Source organism: Protomyctophum parallelum, assembly GCF_964188405.1.
Source record: "Protomyctophum parallelum genome assembly, chromosome: 17".
Classification (NCBI taxonomy): Eukaryota; Metazoa; Chordata; class Actinopteri; order Myctophiformes; family Myctophidae; genus Protomyctophum; species Protomyctophum parallelum.
The window spans coordinates 20,116,352-20,136,172 of NC_139719.1; the positions used below are offsets into that span (position 1 = coordinate 20,116,352).

Consider the following 19,821-nt stretch of genomic DNA (forward strand, 5'->3'; position numbering starts at 1 on the left):
TGGTCATCATATGGGCATACCTAACATTTCTGTGTGTTTTTATATCAAAGGTCCATAAAAACGATTGTTTTATTTATTTATTAAAACGAAAACGTGCTGCGTGATGACGTGTAGAGATACACATCGATAAAAGCCAATAAAAATGAAGCTCACCCATTTAATTCCCCATATCTGCGCATCCGTCCAGCACAGCTGCTACTGATTGCAGAAATCCTCCGTTTTTATTCCCATTCAAGATAACATCCAGACAGTGTATTACTCGGTTTCAACTTAATCATCACGCTAAAATATGTATCTGAAAACATTATAGGGTAGAAATAAGCCACATAACAGTAAACTGATACTGCTGGCCGACAATCTTATTTGTAAACAAACAATTTTGGGATTTTTTTTGTTTTGTTTTGCACAAAAAACACTCCTTGGGCTAAAAACACTCCTTGGGCTAAAAACGGCCATAGCCGTCATCACAACTGTGATGAGGTTAGCGCATTTGGGCAAGTGACATTTTATAAATTCACCATTTCTGGGTTCATGGAATTTCTTGTGTCGTCTGATGTGACAGAGTCAAGGATTCACACCGAAGATTGACAACACAACACTATCATTGCTAGCCCTAGAATGTTGTTACATACATTGCCAAGTATTGCACATGCAGAGCCAACAGAACACCCGTATTTGTTTTCAGTGAGCGGCGCGACATGCTACTCCCCTACATCACCACCCACCGGCCAAAGACTTGGAGTAAGATATGATATGGTACTCTACTTTCATATCCATGTGAAAGTTCTGGCACAAAACGTCTATTTAGTCAAATATCTCCACTTTTTCACGAGCTGCACCCGGACAGCTTTCTCTCCGATGGACTGAATTTAACATAACTTCCTTTGGGAAGCACAAACCAATCACCATTATTGACACGGGAAACACAAATGTTTGGTACACACAATTGGCAGGTGGTGTGATTAATTACCCCACACGTATAAGCAACAAGCATTGCCAAGTGTGTGCCCCAAACAATTTGTGATGATGTTTGTGGTGATCAACGTGCCAAAAGCCTCGCACAGTCTGCGGGAACAGTCTGCAGGGAGGGGGGGACGGGGGGACGGGGGATGAAGTTAGTTCGGAGCAAAAAGGAGAGAGAAGAGAGGAGAGAGAGAGCAGGTTTTGATGGATGACGTCTGACCTGGAAATAGATCGTAAGAGAACAGAAGAAGTGGGAAGGAGAGTAATTGATGCCTGAGCGTGAAAAGGAGCGAAATAGAAGGAGACGAGAACGTGACGCAAGATGGATGAAAGCCCCCGATGAAACCCAGCCACAGAGAGAGAGAGAGAGAGAGAGAGAATATAAATGAATTTATTCAAAGGATAGCCCCTTGAGATGTAAGTAATGTAGGTCCTATAGACACAAAGACAAGATAAAACACGTACTGTTCAAACAAACGCTACATAACAAGCACAATCGATGACATCAGCCGTCCCTGAAGACTTGAAGGAGCTTGTCGTGTAAGTGCACACACACATTAAAAGCACTTCTGGATTTTAAGATAAGGAAATAGAGACGTCCTCAAGGCTGTTGAATAATTGAATGGAAAGCAATACTTATTTGCCATTATGCCGTTTTATTTCGAAAATATTCCAATTATAACTGGACTTACTAAAATGTTATGGCCCACAGTTTTTCATGTGTTTATGAGGTGACAGTACTTAATTAGACCCCTTGGTATGGTTGTTATGTGCAATGATCTTCCCTTTGTATGGAGGCTGAAACCTTGACAGTCAAACGTGCCAATGAAAAAAAAGAAAAAATAGTAATATAGTGACATCACAACATCATCCTCTACCCTAACCCCTCCCCCTTTATCATACAACAACAGCTGTGGGTCCGGCTTCAGTTCAGGTGGATCACCACCCATCACCGCCCACCAGGCAAACCAGGCATACTTAATGAACTGGTGGGCGTGTCCACATACATTTGACATTTTAACAAAAATAAATCTTCCTCCTTATATAATTAATAATAATACCTGGTGATCATGTTCTAGGGTGGACATGACAAAACAGAAATTAAAAAAAATCCAATGGCAGTCCCTCAGTCAAATTTAGTCACGTATGACTCGAAAGACTGACAAGACAAATATGTAAGCTTTTGACATACCAAGATGGCTTCATCACAAGCAATTAAATACAGAGTCCAGCAACTTTCAATCGCTGGCATTTAAAAGCTGAGGATTGGATTTAATTATTACGTCGTCGATACACTCGTCGTCTGGTATACACTGTGCATGTACAGTAAGTAGCCTATCACCTGGCTCCTGTCACTCAACCGGAGTCAATTACAGGCACGCCTACCCTCCTACCGGGATCCCGGACCCCAATCAGCACTGCAGTGTGGCAGTGTGTGACCTCAATCATTCGCGTAAGCACGTCTGAAATAATTCCTTGTCTGTGAATATAATGTCATCGCTGTCGGGCGGGAAACCTATTTTTTTTTTACTTATTTTTAATTATTTTTAACACATTTTAAAATATAATTTTCACTACTTTTGTGCAACATTACCTATATAGCGCTTATAGACAGTTATCTTGTTAAGTAACGGAGCACTGGCGCGCCTGCTGCTTTCTGTACAAAAAAATGAATGATAATCTGGTCTCGGTCTCGCCTCCCCTCGGTCTCAACTTTCAATTCTGGTCTCAACTCTGACTCGACCCCCCCTCCCACACTCTCCCACAACCCTAACCCTGAAAACAGCTGGTCAGCGGGTGCCCCCGACTAAAGGTCGTGGCTATAAAGATAGTCTGGACGAAGGAAAACAATGACGTCACCAACGGCGCGGCAGCAAAGTGTTGCCGGGCAACGGAGGCGCCAAGAGCCGGTAAAAAGCATTATTAAGCATTATAAACTAAGGGGTCGTTCTATGTCGTCCTATAGGCGATCTGTGACTATAAAAATAGCTCGTCCAATGTCGTTTTTAGCAGAGATTGAGAAGTGGAGTCTAGTGGAGTCTTGACGAATAATAATAGTCTCTTATAATTTAACTGGGTGCAGATTCTTGAACATCATACAATGTAGTAACTACACTCTTGAGTATAGTTTCTCACATTCTTTTTTTAACAGGCTTGCACAGCAGCAGTCTATACCTAGAGAGAGAAATTAGTACCTAATATTATGATGACAGGCCTTTTCATTGTGTGCGTGCGTGCGTGCCTGCCTGCCTGCGTGTGTGTGTGTGTGTGTGTGTGTGTGTGTGTGCGTGCGTGCGGGTGTGTGGACTGTGGGTGTGTGTGCGTGCGCGTGTGTGTTCCTGCAGTTCTGAAGCTGCTGAAGATGGCAGTGGGGATGCGAGCTCTGCTGGACACCGTTATGCAGGCACTGCCTCAGGTAAACAACATCACGACACATCTCACTGCAAAAGCCTTCATCATTATTATTTCCCTTGTCCCACCGCCCACAGTACTGTATATATACAGTATATCCCATTCAGACCTGAGGACCAGATTCTACAGATGTCTTCTAAATTTTCTGAAAAAAACCTACGTTGCTATATCATGTCAGTGGTTCTCAAACTATTTAATCATGTCAAGGACCCAGAAAAGTATATGTAATTGGCCGCCGACACCCATCTGAAAATATGTTGTGCCAGACATTATAAGCAAAGATATGAATAAAAAAAACCTTTGCTGTGAAAGAATATCATTATATTCAAAAGATTTAAAACAAAATAGCAGATCTACAAGCTCGTATAGCGCAGCACTTGGGGCACCAAAAATGTATGGCTAAAGTGGTTTAAAGCTATGAGGTGACCCAGATGCGTTCTATAGGTCTTGATGGGATATACTGTATACAGTATGTGTCTATGGAACCCTTTCATCACAATGATGTCCCTTTGGAGCTACGGGGTCCCATCACATGCAGGATCCCATAATAATTGTCTTTTTCTTTTGTATGTTGAGTGTCCCTTCAATAACCCTCCCCCCCACGTCAATGTCAGGTGGAAACCACACATGTCCCAAACAGTTCCCTTTTATTACTATAAAAAATTTAAACCTTTGAAATAGTGAAAATAGCAGATCTACAAGCTCACAACGTGCCGCGATGCGACACACAGTGAGCCTGCAGATCAGCGATTTCTTTTTCCACTATAGTTTTGTGTGACATCTTGTATGATGGAGTAGGACATTAATCATGAAAAACATAAAAAAACGTCAGAAGTTGAAATAGGCGATACGAGATTTGTTTTTGCCCTACAAGCAACGAAAAGTGGGTTGTTTGAAGACCCCTCAATGTGCAATGTTGACGGAGGGTGGTAATGAGGCTTCACAACATTCAGTAAAAATGACACGTATACGGTATTATTAACATTGCTCACGGTGGAATACGATGATACCATCTCATCTCGCGGCTCTGATAGCCGCTATACCCAAGAAGCCCCGCTGATATAATTCCCCCGAAACTCAGAAGTAGTGCTCGTAATTAATAAGTCCGGTAATGGGATATGGAAATTTCTGAAGTTGTGCGACAATTAGAGGTGCTTATTACAGGGGCAGAAATGTTAAGGCTGTTCATTACCTGTTCACCAGCCTGCTCTACCACTATAATCTCCTTTCTCCGCTCCAGTAGCCGTGCACACTATTGAGTGTATAACTCATCAAAAACCCCTGTCCTCCCCTGATCTTTCACTGTGTTTGATTTAACTTTGAACGCGTCTTGAACTGTGTTTCGTGTCACTTTGTACTTCCCTCCGGGGACGTAGCTTTGATTTCCTTTTCTTTGTTTTAATCGGTGTCACGGCGCGCTGATTTATTATTTCCTCGCCGGGACTGGGTTAGCATAAGCTGTCACTTTTTGAGTTGATTTGCACCTACGGTGTATTGATTGATTGATTATTTGTATTAGACGACAACAAATGCAAAACAGTAGGTGGTATACAGTCAAAGCACATTGATCCAAAAGGATAGCACCGAAAAGAGACCTTGCGGTCTTGTTTCCATTCGGGTCCCATGCATTCATTCACAACACAATGCTGACGACAATCGAGATATCTCAACTACTGTATGTACAGGTGGAAGTACAAACAAATCTGAATACAAATAAATCACCCAGAGGGGGGTATGGTTGGGCAGTCATCTTCTCTCCCTTTGACCCGCTGACATTGATAGGTGATATGTCAGACCGGTTTTAAAGGAAGCCAGTGATTTGTTTGTTTTGAGGGAAGGGGGCAGGGCATTCCACACCTGGCAGTGGCAGTGCTGTGGAAAGTGAATTTACTCATATTTTGTTATGTGGGTGGCACCAGATCATTATTTATGTAGGTACTGTAGATAACTGTGTTCCTTCAAAAAGGCTGATTTACGCATTGCACAGCCCCCCCCCCCCCCCTGTCGATAGACGTTCCTCCAGGTTTGTTTTTCTGTTCTGCGAGTGACTGTTGTGTTCTCTTGTGTGATTCAGGCATTAATCATGCCTGTCTTCCTGTCGTCTCTCTCTCCACAGGTGGGGAATCTGGGCCTTCTCTTTATGCTTCTGTTTTTCATCTTCGCAGCGCTGGGAGTGGAGCTGTTCGGTGACTTGAGTAAGACACAGAGAGAAAACCACGCGCACGTGCGCTGCACGCGTGCACGGTCGGACACACACATGCTGCACACACACGCACGCGTCATTCCTCTTCCTGATGTTTTAATGTAATGTGGTGCCTAATTGCTTTACTGATTTCTCTGTGGGAGTGATGTATCGAACCCTTCAGCTGTAGCCTTTAGCTTTCAGATAGATGTCATTGCAATGATCATCATCATCATCATCTCATTGCTCTGTTATGCTCTTATATTTAAACTCCACCCATTATCTCTCTCTCTCTCTCTCTCTCTCTCTCTCTCTCTCTCTCTCTCTGTCTCTCTGTCTCTCTCTCTCTCTCTCTCCTTCCCTCTCTCAATACATATCTGACTGTTTCCCATACAAGTGGGTCGTAAACCCATTTCTGGGTCGTGGCGGGCCCATTTGTATAGGTCACGACTAGTAAATCTCTCTCTCTCTCTCTCTCTCCCCCTCCTCGTCAGTTTGCGATGAGCTCCATCCGTGCGAGGGTTTGGGCCGCTATGCTACGTTCAAGAACTTTGGCATGGCATTCCTGCTGCTGTTCCGAGTTTCCACTGGAGACAACTGGAATGGCATCATGAAGGTGAAGTGACACCGTTCTGAACCCCTAGGATTGCGACACATTGTAGCTCTCTTGTAGACTGGCTATATGTTTCACTGTGTGTTGTGAGTATGTGTAGCCGGGGTATAGCCTCGGTATACCCCAGGCTTTTCGGCGAGTCTCTCACATCGTCATGTGGTGTTTTCAGTGGTCCGCGATAGAGGGCGCTCTTCCGCAAACTGTGGACGATATCCTATAGCAGTGACGAAGAAGATTAGGCCCGGGAATCTCGTGATCGCAACTTTTTCATGACGGGTTTGAAAAGAATTTGGCCTAAAAGTCACACTCTTGAGAGGCCATGTTAGTAAAAGAGGCGGGATCAGCATGATCTTTTGGCGATTTTCCCAGAGGTGGCTATATGCAGTGTGATGAGGAGCTGACTTAGGCCAAAACAATCATTTTCCTCAAAAAATAACTAGACCATTTAGAAAAAAAGACACGATCCGGGTACTCATGGTTAAAATGAGGAGTATAGCTTTTATTAAATTAACAGTTCTACTGCGAATCACGCTTAATCCGCATTTTAATCAAATATTCTATGCTGCCGAGATTGTTTTATTACCTTTAGGGCATACGCTGAAGTATTTGGGCTTTTGATCCGTGAAAATCCGGCGAAAAAACGTTTGTCCGTTTGTTATGAACGATCGCACCACCCGCCATCTTGGTGCGCCGCAAGACCGCACCACGAGACCCTCCTCCATGAGGCGTTGTACCCTGTTACTTTTCATTGGCCTCAATTTCCCAGAAGCCCTAGCAGCCCACAGCATGTGTTGATTTCCGGTTTCGTCGTCATAACATGAAGGTCTCCTCTCCATCTCCGCGGCAAAGACAGACGGAGTTTCTTTTTAATTATTAAAATACGGCGAATGAAACACATAAAACAAAAGGCGTAAATGTCGTATTACGCACGGTGGAACCCTGGATTAAACAATTAGCTGTCGTCAAACTGTTAAAAAGGCAACTGCCGACATGTTTCGACCTAACCGGGCCTTCATCAGGGTCTAATAAACTTAGACCATTAGTTTTAAGAAGGTGACGGAACGTGACCCTGGGCCCTGGTGCGAGGACCATGTACATTATTATAAGTTGTCAGTCGGTGAAAACAAACCCATGATGGGTCGACTGACCAGCTTCGCCCCGTGCACGCCCCCCAACTGTTTTCAGGACACTCTGAGGGACTGCGAGCAGGAATTGGACAAGACGTGCTACAACACGGTGGTGTCGCCGCTCTACTTCGTGTCGTTCGTGCTGACCGCCCAGTTCGTGCTGGTCAACGTGGTGATCGCCGTGCTCATGAAGCACCTGGACGAGAGCAACAAGGAGGCCAAGGAGGAGGCGGAGCGGGAGGCGGAGCTGGAGCTGCAGGCGGAGAGCGCCAGCGGGCCCAGGTATATGTATAGTAGTATAGCGCAGTGGTTCCCAAAGTGGGGACCGGGATGGGGGGGGGGGACCCCCCAGGGGTTTCCTGAGGCAGTTCCAGGGGGTCCCCAGCTAAATGATAGTTTGGAACAAAGTGGACCATTACAGGTCTGTAACTCCGAGAGTCCGTTTGGTTCCATTTGTACACTCTCAGAGTTAAATTATCATTGATGCGGGGGTCCCAGAGATAGAAATGCCATTAAATGGGGGGTCCGTAGCCTAATGCATGTCAAACTGGGGGTCCTTGAAATTAAACGGGTTGAGAATCACTACTAGAGCCGTAAAAATCTTCTCTTATGGGGGTCCATGGCATATCTCTTCAAATGGGGGTCCGCGGGCTGATTGGTGTCGATTTGGGGGTTCTTGACATGAGCGAACCCCTGGTATAGCGGATTGGGATGTTATCGGATGATTTGATCTCCGTCGTCAGCCCTTAATTATCAACATCCCTTATCCTTTAGCCCTTATCAACAGCATGGACATTTCCACATACTCAAGGGTCAAGGGTCAAGGTTGCACTTTAGGTTGCATCTTGTGTACAGGTACATAAGAGTAAAAGGTATGTTTGTTTGGCTTCCTTCAAGACAATGCAGCAGCATAGATAGCATAACATTCAAAACAACTATAAAAAAGCTACAGCGTTTTCCTTTTGCCCAGGTCTCGCTCCGGTTCTTATCAGTTCGTTCACGTATCCGACTGTTCGGAGCTACAGCTACAGTTTGTAGCGCGCCACCGAGTGGCGCGCTACGAGCTTGTAGGTCTGCTATTTTTGAAAAATGAGTACTTTTTTCTTCCCCGCCACCGATGTATGGGTTGATGAATGCTAACATTGGGACATGGGGCTGTCCCGCTCGCAGGTCTCCCCAGCTGATGAACCCCATGGCGGCTCTGGGCCTGGAGCGGACCGGCTCCTCCTCCGGGGCCTGGAGGTGGACGGGGGGAGGGGGAGGGGGAGGGGGGAACGACGAACACTGGGAGCTGGAGAGAGGAGGAGGAGGAGGAGGAGGAGGGAGTGCGGCGATGGACGACTCGCCCCGCGCGGATATCACCCGGGACTCGGTGCACGTCAGCACGGACCCCCCAGACACTCCCTCATGCCTGGAGACCCCGCTGGAGGTGAGGAGATGAGTGCGTGCGTGAGTGCGTGCGTGCGTGCGTGCGTGCGTGCGTGACGTGACGTGACGTGACGTGACGTGACATATTTTAGCTCACACTGAGGTAGGCTGGATAGCCGAAACGTCTGTCTGTCATTCTTTTTTTTATGTAGCGAATAAAAAATAGTTTAGAATCACTCTTGCCACCGTGTGCGCCAACCATTACTGTATGTTCACCTAAGTGGATTGCACACCAGAAGTCAGAGCACGATGGTTACAAGAAAAGTATTTTATGCGTATTTTATGCGCACACACACACACACACACACACACACACACACACACACACACACATGCGGTTGCGGTCACTCAAACCAAGGTCTGGCTGTGCTTTGCTCAATTGACCAGGATATTTCCTGTGAGACATGACGGATGCTTTGAGGTCACTTCCTGTCGAGGTCCCGGCAGTGAGAGAGCATGCCAGGTGACCCCTGGTGTCTGAGGCTGTCATGCTTCCAGCCCATTGGTTCTCACAGATGACCCCTGGTGTCTGAGGCTGTCATGCTTCCAGCCCATTGGTTCTCACAGATGACCCCTGGTGTCTGAGGCTGTCATGCTTCCAGCCCATTGGTTCTCACAGATGACCCCTGGTGTCTGAGGCTGTCATGCTTCCAGCCCATTGGTTCTCACAGATGACCCCTGGTGTCTGAGGCTGTCATGCTTCCAGCCCATTGGTTCTCACAGATGACCCCTGGTGTCTGAGGCTGTCATGCTTCCAGCCCATTGGTTCTCAAAGTGGGGTCCTTGAGGGAGATCCAGGGGGTCCCTATATAGCTAAATGATAGTGTACATTTGTAGACGAATGTAGGTCAAACTGGGGGTCCGTGAAAATAACATGCTTGAGAATCACTGCCAGAGCCATGGAAAGCTTCTCTTATGGTGGTCCCATGGCAAATATTTTCGAATGGGGCTAATAAGTGTAAATTTTTATACATTATTATTATTAGTGTCCTCCCGTGCAGTGGGACTGGGACTTAGGCGCGATTCATACTCCTATTTTAGAGCCGAATAAAAGTCGGTTCGGCTCTGTAGAGCCTACAATGTGACGTCATTTGAGTTTCGAGGGGGCGGGTACCGTCCTAAAGTCGGCTCTTCTGGTGCTACAGAAACTTTCTGACGAGCCGAAATAATTTCGGCACTACAGCGCCGAAACAGCGGTAAAATAGCAGTATGAATCGGCCCTGAGAGTTATAACCGTAAAGGAACACGCCAACGCTTTCATTTTCAACCTATGATGAAGTTTTCAACGGTTTCCCGTCAGGATAATTTGCGTGTGTGTGCCGTGTGTGTGTGTGCGTGCGTGCGTGGTGTGGTGTGTGGTATATGCATTTTTTCCCCCACCCCTGTATCCGTCTGTGTGTGGCTGCATGTGTGTATTTGTATCTGTCTGTGCGTGGGTGTTATCTCTGCCTGCCTGAGAGAGAGAGAGAGAGAGAGAAGAGAGAGAGAGAGAGAGAGAGCTCCCAGCAGAGGACATGCCAGTCATGGATAGGTCACAGTGCCCTGGGAAAGCCTGGTCCGCAGGGCCCTGTTGTTCAGGCTATTTCCAGACAGCCAGGGATATATGTAGGAAACAGAGGCCTTGGCGAGCGCTGTGGTCCTTTCGCAGAGATGTTTATATCCCTCCAGGGGTGCAAAAAGTAACTAAGTGTGTTCTAAGTACTGCATGATGTACTTAAGTACAATTTTGAGGTATTTGTGCTTTACTTGAGTATCTCCAATATCCAATACCTTTACTGCTACTCCACTACATCATCTCAGAAGCAAATGTTGTATACTTTTACTCCACTACATTTATTTGAAAGCTTTAGTTACTACAACACATAACCACTTCTTACACATTTCGGCCATTTGGAAGTAGCCGGTCTACAAGCTCTCAATGTGTCGCGATGCGACGCATTGTGAGCTTGTAGATCTGCTATTTTCATTTTTTATACATGTGAAAACTTGAAAAAACATGAGTAGTGAGTATGCTACTTTTGGTACTTGAAGTACATTTTGATGCCACTACTTTTGTACCTTTACTCATGAAGTAAATGTTTTATTCCCGGACTTTTACTTATACCTATACATTGACTAATTGAAAATAGCTGATCTACAATCTCACAATCTGTCGTGTTGTGCTCTTATAGGGCTGCTATTTAAAACAATTAATTGAAAAATATGGAATGTGGTGTTTTGGAATGCCACAATATCTCATATGGGAATCAAAAATATTTGCAGATGGGGGTCCGGTCCGCAGCAGACAAATACATCAATTAGGAAGCAAGACCAAATAATCAAAGTTCTATAGACCTCTAAAACAAGCCCAGAAAACCACAACCACCAAGCAACTTACTTTATACAGAAGAAACAAGTCCAGTCGTTTATAAGCAGACTTGGCAACACTGGTTCAGGAGTGATGTGGTATTCTACTGCCCCCCAATGGACTTAAGTGGTAATGCATGTAAACTTCAATGACTAGTCTAAACTAAGTATGCACCCCCCAAACAGAGGGCTTGGATACAGCGTGTTTTATGACAGCAGTGGCCATTTTGTAGGGAGGGGCAGGGAAGTTCTATTTGTACCTGAAAATGACTAAATACATGGAAATTGTATTTGTGCTTTTTCACCAGTTTGTGTTTTGCCATCATTTTATAAAGGTTTAAGGTGCATGCACTGTCAGTCCTCACATAAATAAACAAACAAACAAGAAAAAACAACAACAAAGAGCTATATTTAAATTAAATGCATTTAAATGTTCACATCCAATAATTACTTTGACATGTCCTGAACTATACTGTCTCCCCCCCCCCCCTCAACGTCTTTCTTTGTCCGTCTCTCTCTCTATTCTTTCTCTGTTTATTTTTTTCTTTTCGATCTATTCTCCTGTTCTTCTATATCTATTCTTCTGTCATCGCCATCTGCACTTCTGTCTGTCTGTCTGTCTGTCTGTCTGTCTGTCTGTTTCTGTCGGTTTCTCTCTCGTTCTCTGTGTGTGTGTGTTGTCTGTGTGTGTGTGTGTGTGTGTGTGTGTGTGCGCGTCCCCCTCTCTCTCTCTCCCTCTCCCCCTCTCTCTCTCTCCAGCAGAGGGAGCTGTTTGACTCGGTCTCCCTGGTGGCCAGACACTCTTGGATCTCCCAGGGCTCCATGGAGGGTGGGTCGATGAGCCTGATGGACAACCTGTCGGCGTCAATCTGCCACTACTACGCGCTGCCGCCCAACAGGCCCAGCAACGAGCACCACCGCACTGCAGATAAGAAGGTCGGTCATATAGTCACGCAACCATTAACCAATTCTGACCTGAGATCAGATTCTAAAAATGTCTTCTACATCCTGACAGTTCTCTGAAAAAGCTATGTCATTCTTCGATTTTTCAAAATCAACGGATTTAGACACTTTTCTTCTGTGCATGTATAGTTTAAGTTAAGGAGCATTTTATCAAACAACACGGAGAACATTGGACACTGGCAGCTGCGGTTCGTTTCGCCGGCTCTTCTCTCCAGATTCTTTTTTTTAAATATTTGTATTCGTAATATTTAATATTTGTATTGTAATTAGCCTGCAGGCACAAAATGGAGCCACTGATTGACACCTGTCAGCCTGCGCGAAGGCCATTGACAATGCATTGGGCGCTTGAAGTTATATATTTTGAAAACTGCCCGTTATTTCAAAGTAAAATAATCTCAAGCGTGCATTTCCATAGTAAAGTGGATTCTTATTTAAACTGTGAGTTGAGTTTCTTGGTGAATGTATGAAGGAATAGGGAGGCTCCAAAGTTTTATCACTTGAGTTTTAAAAGTTAAATATAAAAAAAAACGACAAAACATTTCAAAGTAAAAAGTTCAGGCCTCTGTGTCCACATTAAGGTGATGTTTGTTTTTAATTTGTGAATGGAGTCTCCAGGTGAATGTATGAAGAAGTATCGACCTATCAAAATCCTACATTGACTTCCATTATAATTTTAAAAGTAAAATATCTCGAAAACTAATACACATTTCAATTACTCAAATGATTCCACCGATTCCACAGTAAGCTGAACATGTTAAAGTTTCAATGGGATTTCTGAGTGAAAGCGTGCAGGACTACTTAGGTGCTTAAGTACTTAAGTTTTCTCTTGACATTATACATTATACTGGTGCCGCCGACCCCACAATACATCCAAGGGTCTTAGTCAGTGGTTTTCAACCAGTGGTCCTTGAGAGGGTTCCAGGTGGTCCCCAGCTATGGGATACTTGGTAACCAAATGGACCCTTATAGATCTTTAACTCTTGACAGTGTTTCATTTTACGCTCCCAAGAGTTGAGTTATTGTTAAACATCTGAATTACTTAATTTTCAAGAATCTACACAATTAGAAAATGTAGAAGAATTGTTATTTTGATCAACATATACTGCATGGAATTGTGAACGAAAACAAAAAATAATCTTTAGTTTTGGGTCTGAGAGACTATAAACCTCATCAAATGGTGGTTCCGTTGCAAAAAATGCAGAATAAATAGTGGGCGCTGGTTTCAAAATGGTTGAAAACCACTCTAAGTGACAGCCTTTGTGTACAGGTGAGTTTTCAGCTGCGACTAAAAAGAACCCAGTGAGCTATCTCGTCATTTGACTCACTGTCACCTACAGCGCTACACAACGAATGATGAAGAACAACATCTAACCCTAACCCTAACCCTACAGCGCTACACAACGAATGATGAAGAACAACATCTAACCCTAACCCTAACCCTACAGCGCTACACAACGAATGATGAAGAACAACATCTAACCCTAACCCTACAGCGCTACACAACGAATGATGAAGAACAACATCTAACCCTAACCCTAACCCTACAGCGCTACACAACGAATGATGAAGAACAACATCTAACCCTAACCCTAACCCTACAGCGCTACACAACGAATGATGAAGAACAACATCTAACCCTAACCCTAACCCTACAGCGCTACACAACGAATGATGAAGAACAACATCTTGGCTCAATTGTGCTGGATCTATTATTCGCCGTACGACAATTCTGTGCGCCAAAAAGAGCAGATTTGCATGCTCACTGCTCAGCCATATCACAATACATCACGGATGGGTTGTGTGTGTGTGTGTGTGTGTGTGTGTGTGTGTGTGTGTGTGTGTGTGTGTGTGTGTCTGTGTGTGTGTGTGTGTGCACCTGCCTGTGTGTGCGTGCGTAAATGGGTGTCTTTTGATCCAAGTTCCTTAACAATCTCTGGGCGTGAACCCCTTTTGGTGTTGGCATTATGTTATGCTTTAGCTATTGAAAAAAAGCAGATCTACAAGCTCATAGCGCGCCACCGAATGGCGCGCTACGAGCTTGTAGGTCTGCTATTCTTGAAAAATCGAAGAACCACTGACATAGAAACACAGCTTTTTCAGAAATTGTCAGCGTGTAGAAGACATTTTTAGAATCTGATCTCAGGTTAAAATAGGTTAACAATCTCCAGGCCTAGTACCGTATGTTGGAGACCTTTTCGCAGCAAGGCCGTCTCTCCACCAGATTGAAAACGCTCAAGTCAAGTCCCATACAAAGCATGTTCGTACATGGCTCGGCGAACCTACTGATCTACAAGAACTCTTTTACATTCTGCTGCACGTCTTGTATACTTTGTCTCCCCTCCACTAATCCAGCCCGGTGCTTCCAGCTCGCCGCTGCATTCAGTCCTGAAACTTGTCCCGAAAACCATGAGCTCATTCCTGTGCTCACATCTTCACTCACTTATATTGGGTCATGCTTGACAGCTTTTTGGTCTAGTTCAGCAACCTCAATGACATGGTTTACAGTTGGCTCTGCATGCTCCAGACTGTTTTATGAGTGTCGTGTGTGCGTGCGTGTGTGTGTGTGCGTGTGTGAGTGTGTGTGTGTGTGCGTGCGCGTGCTTGCTTTCCACAAACAACACACAATTTTGAGAAACAAAACCACCACCCGTATAGGCAACAATTTATCACTCTCTCACACACACACACACACACACATGCACACGCACACACGCACACGCACACACACACACACACACACACACACACACACACACACACACACATGCGTCTCAATCAATATAAGCTATGGATCATTGAAACCCTGAATTATGCAACTGTGGGTGCCTCTTGTCCTCGTTTGGAAGGAAGTCGCGAGGGCCAATTACATTAGCATTGCAACAAAAAAAAATCTCTTTTAAATAGGCCTGAGACGTTGTTATTACCGCAGCTGCGTCTCGCTCTGGGTCTCATTCTGAGAAGTTAGCAGAAATCTCTTCCAGCGACCACTCTCCACCCCTGCCAATTTAGGCCCCCTGCCCCTCTCGACATGGCAGCCCCTGCCGCTTGCCTGTCAGAAAGCATTTCCCCTATTAATTCCGCTGGTTGGGGCGAGGGCCAACCAAACAGCAGCTCCTTTCACAGAAGCCAGAAGCGCTTGAGGCTCCTTAAACGCTCCATGAACTGAAGCCAAACTCCACAATGTACGTTCTTCCAAGTTCTGGAGCTCGAGCGCTCTGTGGGCGAATTAGTTAACCAGTGGCTGTTTTAGCTTTAGCTGATTCAGCGCTGTAGAGAAACTGATAGATTCTATAGAATGCATTTAGTCCGTGCATGCGTGCGTGTGTGCGTGCGTGTGTGCATGGCAAACATTTCTGATGAATTGCTGTTTTGTCTCTCATAGAAGGCGCTTCCACATGATAATAATTTGAGCAGTGTGCTTGTCTCTCGACGACAGTATGTTATATATCGTTTGTTCAAGATTTTGTTTGTCATGCTAAACCTTTATTCGGCTAAATTGGATGCGTTGTGGTACAGTGTAATTAATCCTATGGCTCTGACACTTAAGGGCCTTTCAAACGGGATGCGTAGTCGACTAGTTGTTTAACCACCTATTATTTTAAAGAATTGGAAATAAATATTTGTACATTTAAAAACGGTGTACATTGGTGACTAACTATAATCTACCTGATCTTGAGGCCTACAAAATAAAAATAAAATGGAATTTGGAATACCCCTTGAGATACAATATCTCGTTTCCGAGAGGGTCCACAAGCATGCAGTCAATAGGTAAGGTAAGGTAAGGTACATTTTATTTATAAAGCGCCTTTCAAAACAAATGTCACAAGGTGCTGTACAATAAATAAAATTAAATAAAACAAGAGCAATACATAGATCATCAATAAAAACGAAAACACAATGACAGAGTAATAATACAAATATATAAAAACATGCAGTACCATATAGACAATATTACAGACAAAAGTGTTTTTGAAACAAATGGGTTTTTAGCAGCTTTTTGAACGTCTCAACAGATTCTGCCCTCCTTCGGGAAAGGGGTAAATACAAGGTAATTATAACAGAAAAGAAAAAAAAGAAAAAAGGAAAATAAAATAAAAATAAAAACAGAACACAAAACAGAACACAAAACAAACAAAAATGAAAGGACGCATAGCATAGCTCGTAGCCATGATGCTTTTAAAAAAGAATAGGAAACCAATGTTAATTCGCGATATTAAAATATTATTTTGCGTCGTGGCTACGAGCTGTGTCGCCTCTCTTTTCATGTTCATACCGTGCACTGTGTGCACCCTTCCAGCCATAGTGGATAGCAACCACGTAATTAACACTTACAGACGGCGATTACTTTCTTGTAGAAATCATTCTTGTTAATGAAATTGTTATTTCGGACGGTTTTCATGTTGCCATTGAGTATCCATTACCTATAAGCATTGACTAGTGGTATATATTGTGTTATACCATGCCTCTGCCCCGAAGCTTATAAGCATGGAGTGACTGGCATAAGGTAAAGCCAGATGAACACACCACGGTCCAAGAAAATAACGTTGAGAGAAAAGTGGTTCCTTTTAAATGTTATATGTTGTGATTTTGTATATTTAGTTACTTTTTCACTGTCAACTTTGTGTGTGTGCGTGCGTGTGTGCGTGCGTGCGCACACGCGTACTGTGTATGTGTGTGTTCTCTCTGCTAACCGCGGCTGGTCTCTTCTTATTATAGATCCCTCTAGCGGAGGTGGAGCTTCTCTCTCCGCTCTCTCCGGCCTCGGAGAAATCCTGGTCGCTAGCTCCGGCCGACGACCCGGCTCCTGACGACTTTAACCCTCTCTTTCTAACCAGACTGGAATGCAACGTACTGACCGGCTCTTCTTTCTTTCTTAACCTCTGTCCTTCCCCCCTCCTCCTCCTCCTCCTCCTCCTCCTCCTCCTCCTCTCCTCGGCAGTTTGATCTTATATGGTGTTTCCTGTTTCACAGGGTGACTTTCAAATCCACTTAAGCCCAAGACACACCGGGTGCGCAGCGACGCCTGGAAAATAGAACAGTGGCGTATCGGAGCGTCAGGCGAGGCGTGAACGCGCGCCGGACGCCGCCGGTGTGGGATAGGTTCATTGAAAATAAGGGAGGCGGCTGTTTTGACGCGCGATGTTCACAGACGGTGTGTGGAGGGCTTTATACCGCTCCTCTGCGTCGCTGCTCATGCAGTGCGCTCGGGTCACAACAAGCTGGCTGGCTCTCAGGCTTATAACCACATGAACCCGAGCGTCATATAGTGTTGGGATGTCATGATAGGTGAACGTTATATACGGTGAAAATATATATCATGTGAACAACATTTAGCAGAAACACCAGATGCAGTATACACTGTGCACACCAACACGTGTTCACTGGAGCGCCCCGGCCAAGGGACTCGTACACCACCGGCCACCGCCACGGTGGTGGGCAGGCAGGAACCGTACCCTGGCACCAGCTGGACACAGGCTATTTCATGACCATTATAATATTCAGACCAGGTGGTGTGAGTTTTCCAATTGAGTAAAACTCTGGTAAAAGAGCAAGGGTGAGGTCTCTCCGTTAATTCCACTCCGATTAACTCTCCCGTGATGGCTTGGTTTGGGTCATTGGAAAAGAGGACGTCCAGTATTATGCCTCGGACAGCTTTGTGTTCTTCCGTGATCAAAGTCCCTTTGGGGACGAGTCGAAGCGGGTTGATGATTAACATAAATTTGGGCTCATTAGTGTTCGGAGCACCTCCTGGTTCCTTCACACAGACAAACCCCCCGAGAAGTAATTTAACCCATTTTGGGGCGGGAACCCCTTTTCGGTGTTTTTAAAGCATTATGTTATACTTTAGCTATTGAAAAATAGCAGATCTACAAGCTCATAGCGCGGCACCGAGTGCCGCGCTATGAACTTGTAGGGCTGCTATTTTTTGAAAACTTTAGTGAAAATGTGCCTCAAATCTTTGAATATATAATTATTACAGAGTGAACATTAATAACTCAAATCTTTGCTTCTGGGGAGGTCCCTGGAACAACATATTTTCAGATGGGGGGGGGGGGGGGGGGAGGCATTATTACCATATAATTTTTGGGGTTCTTCTCAAATATTGAGCATCACTGATACAGAAACATAAGGTTTTTCAGATTTTTTTTCTTTTTTAATTTCGACGTCAGGCCAAAATGGGTTAACGGAACACTTCTTACTGTGCCAGTGTGATCAGCGGGACCATGTCCATGTATTATCAGTCCAAACCAAAGCCCGTGACTTGCTCTCCGATCAAGCAGCTCGGGGGGGGGGGGGGCACCCGGAGTACAATTGTACACTAATTAAATCGACGTTAATTTTAGTGGATCTCGCCGCCGGCGATGTCAAACGGTACGAGTGCATTTGACAGAGTGCATGTGGAGTTGAAAGCCCTTGAAGAATCTCCCTCTCTCTCTCTCTCTCTCTCTCATTCTCTAATTCTCTCTAGTCTTTCCTTCTCCTTAACTTCTATGCCTTTTTCACTATAGTCTACGCCAGTGCTTTTCAACCCTTGTCATATCAAGGCCCCATGCATTATTGTCTCCACCAGGCCGAAGGCATGGGGGGAGAGTATGTTTTGCACTCTATTTTGATAGCAGATCTACAAGCTCATAGCGCGCCACCGAGTGGCGCGCTACGAGCTTGTAGGTCTGCTATTTTTTGAAAAATCGAAGAAAGACTGACATTTTCAAACAGACATCTTTAGAATCTGATCTCAGGTCAAAATGGGTTAAGTAGTGCAGATGTTTAACTCCTGAGAGCGTAAAATGAAAACCAAACGGACCCATAAGGGTCCATTAGGTTACCAACTCCATCATTTAGCTGCTGGGGACCACCTGGAACCCCACCAAGGGGACCACTGGTTGTCCCCGGAGTGGCCGGACCACTTGTTGAAAACCACTGGTCTATACGCTATAGACATGATACTCACACTATACACAACTCTGTGCTTTATGTGTGTGTCCAGCGTTCCTCTCTGTCCTTTCCTACACCTGTCCTCCTCTCTTGTACCGTCCATTATGTCTTCTAGCGTGACCAGTGCTTGTTTTTTTATTTTTTATTATTGTGGCCATTTTTGGGCAGGTTATTGTGTAGTGCGTATACATACGTGGGAGGTTCAGGTGGGCGCAGCGAACTCTCAGTGTCAATTTTGTTCTTTTCCAATGATTTCACGTCCTTTCCGAGAGTTAAACTTTGATCCTCAGGATTCTTTTGCGACGGGCCATGTCGCGCCATGTCGTCGACAGAACAGATCTATAAGCATCGCGGTTATTACCGCCATGGACGCGGATATAGTCCATGTCCAAAAGGTTTCGCCCTGGTTCATATTATACACCCGCGCTGATTTCAATTCATATAGGCCAGGTCTGGGTTTTCTGTGATGTGATGCCAGTTATTGTCTTAATGTCCCCTATAGCTGTCTTACCCCCCCTCGTCCGTCCCCTGATGTGGAGACCCTGTCTGTCGCTATACCTGCTTGCTGATGACTAGAAGCCTCTGTTTGTGGTGTTTAAGGCAGACGCGTACGTGCGTGCCATTCTACGAGCTCTCTGCCATTCTCCAGAGGCTGACTGTCCTCCTTCCCCCAGACAGAGCAGCTAGACCCGGGGGAGACGCTGGAGGACCACCTGCTGAGCGTCAGGAAGTCCACGGTGGGCCGCACACTCTCCCTGCCCAACGACAGCTACATGTTCCTGGAACAGGCGCAGGGGGGAGGGGCCCTGCAGCACACGGAGGAGGGCCCACGAAGGACCCATTCAGGTATG

At 45.1% G+C, this 19,821-nt stretch overlaps 1 protein-coding gene across 1 annotated transcript in view; it reads left to right on the forward strand.

Moving 5' to 3' along the window:
• The window catches only part of cacna1g (calcium channel, voltage-dependent, T type, alpha 1G subunit), a 382,705-nt gene that overhangs the window by 351,829 nt on the left and 11,055 nt on the right, over nucleotides 1-19,821 (forward strand). The window contains exons 29-35 of the mRNA XM_083787505.1: nucleotides 3,309-3,379; nucleotides 5,492-5,570; nucleotides 6,052-6,173; nucleotides 7,356-7,579; nucleotides 8,468-8,726; nucleotides 11,831-12,007; nucleotides 19,645-19,816. Of these exons, the coding sequence (XP_083643631.1) occupies nucleotides 3,309-3,379; nucleotides 5,492-5,570; nucleotides 6,052-6,173; nucleotides 7,356-7,579; nucleotides 8,468-8,726; nucleotides 11,831-12,007; nucleotides 19,645-19,816 (1,104 nt within the window). The remainder of the gene's footprint in view (nucleotides 1-3,308; nucleotides 3,380-5,491; nucleotides 5,571-6,051; nucleotides 6,174-7,355; nucleotides 7,580-8,467; nucleotides 8,727-11,830; nucleotides 12,008-19,644; nucleotides 19,817-19,821) is intronic.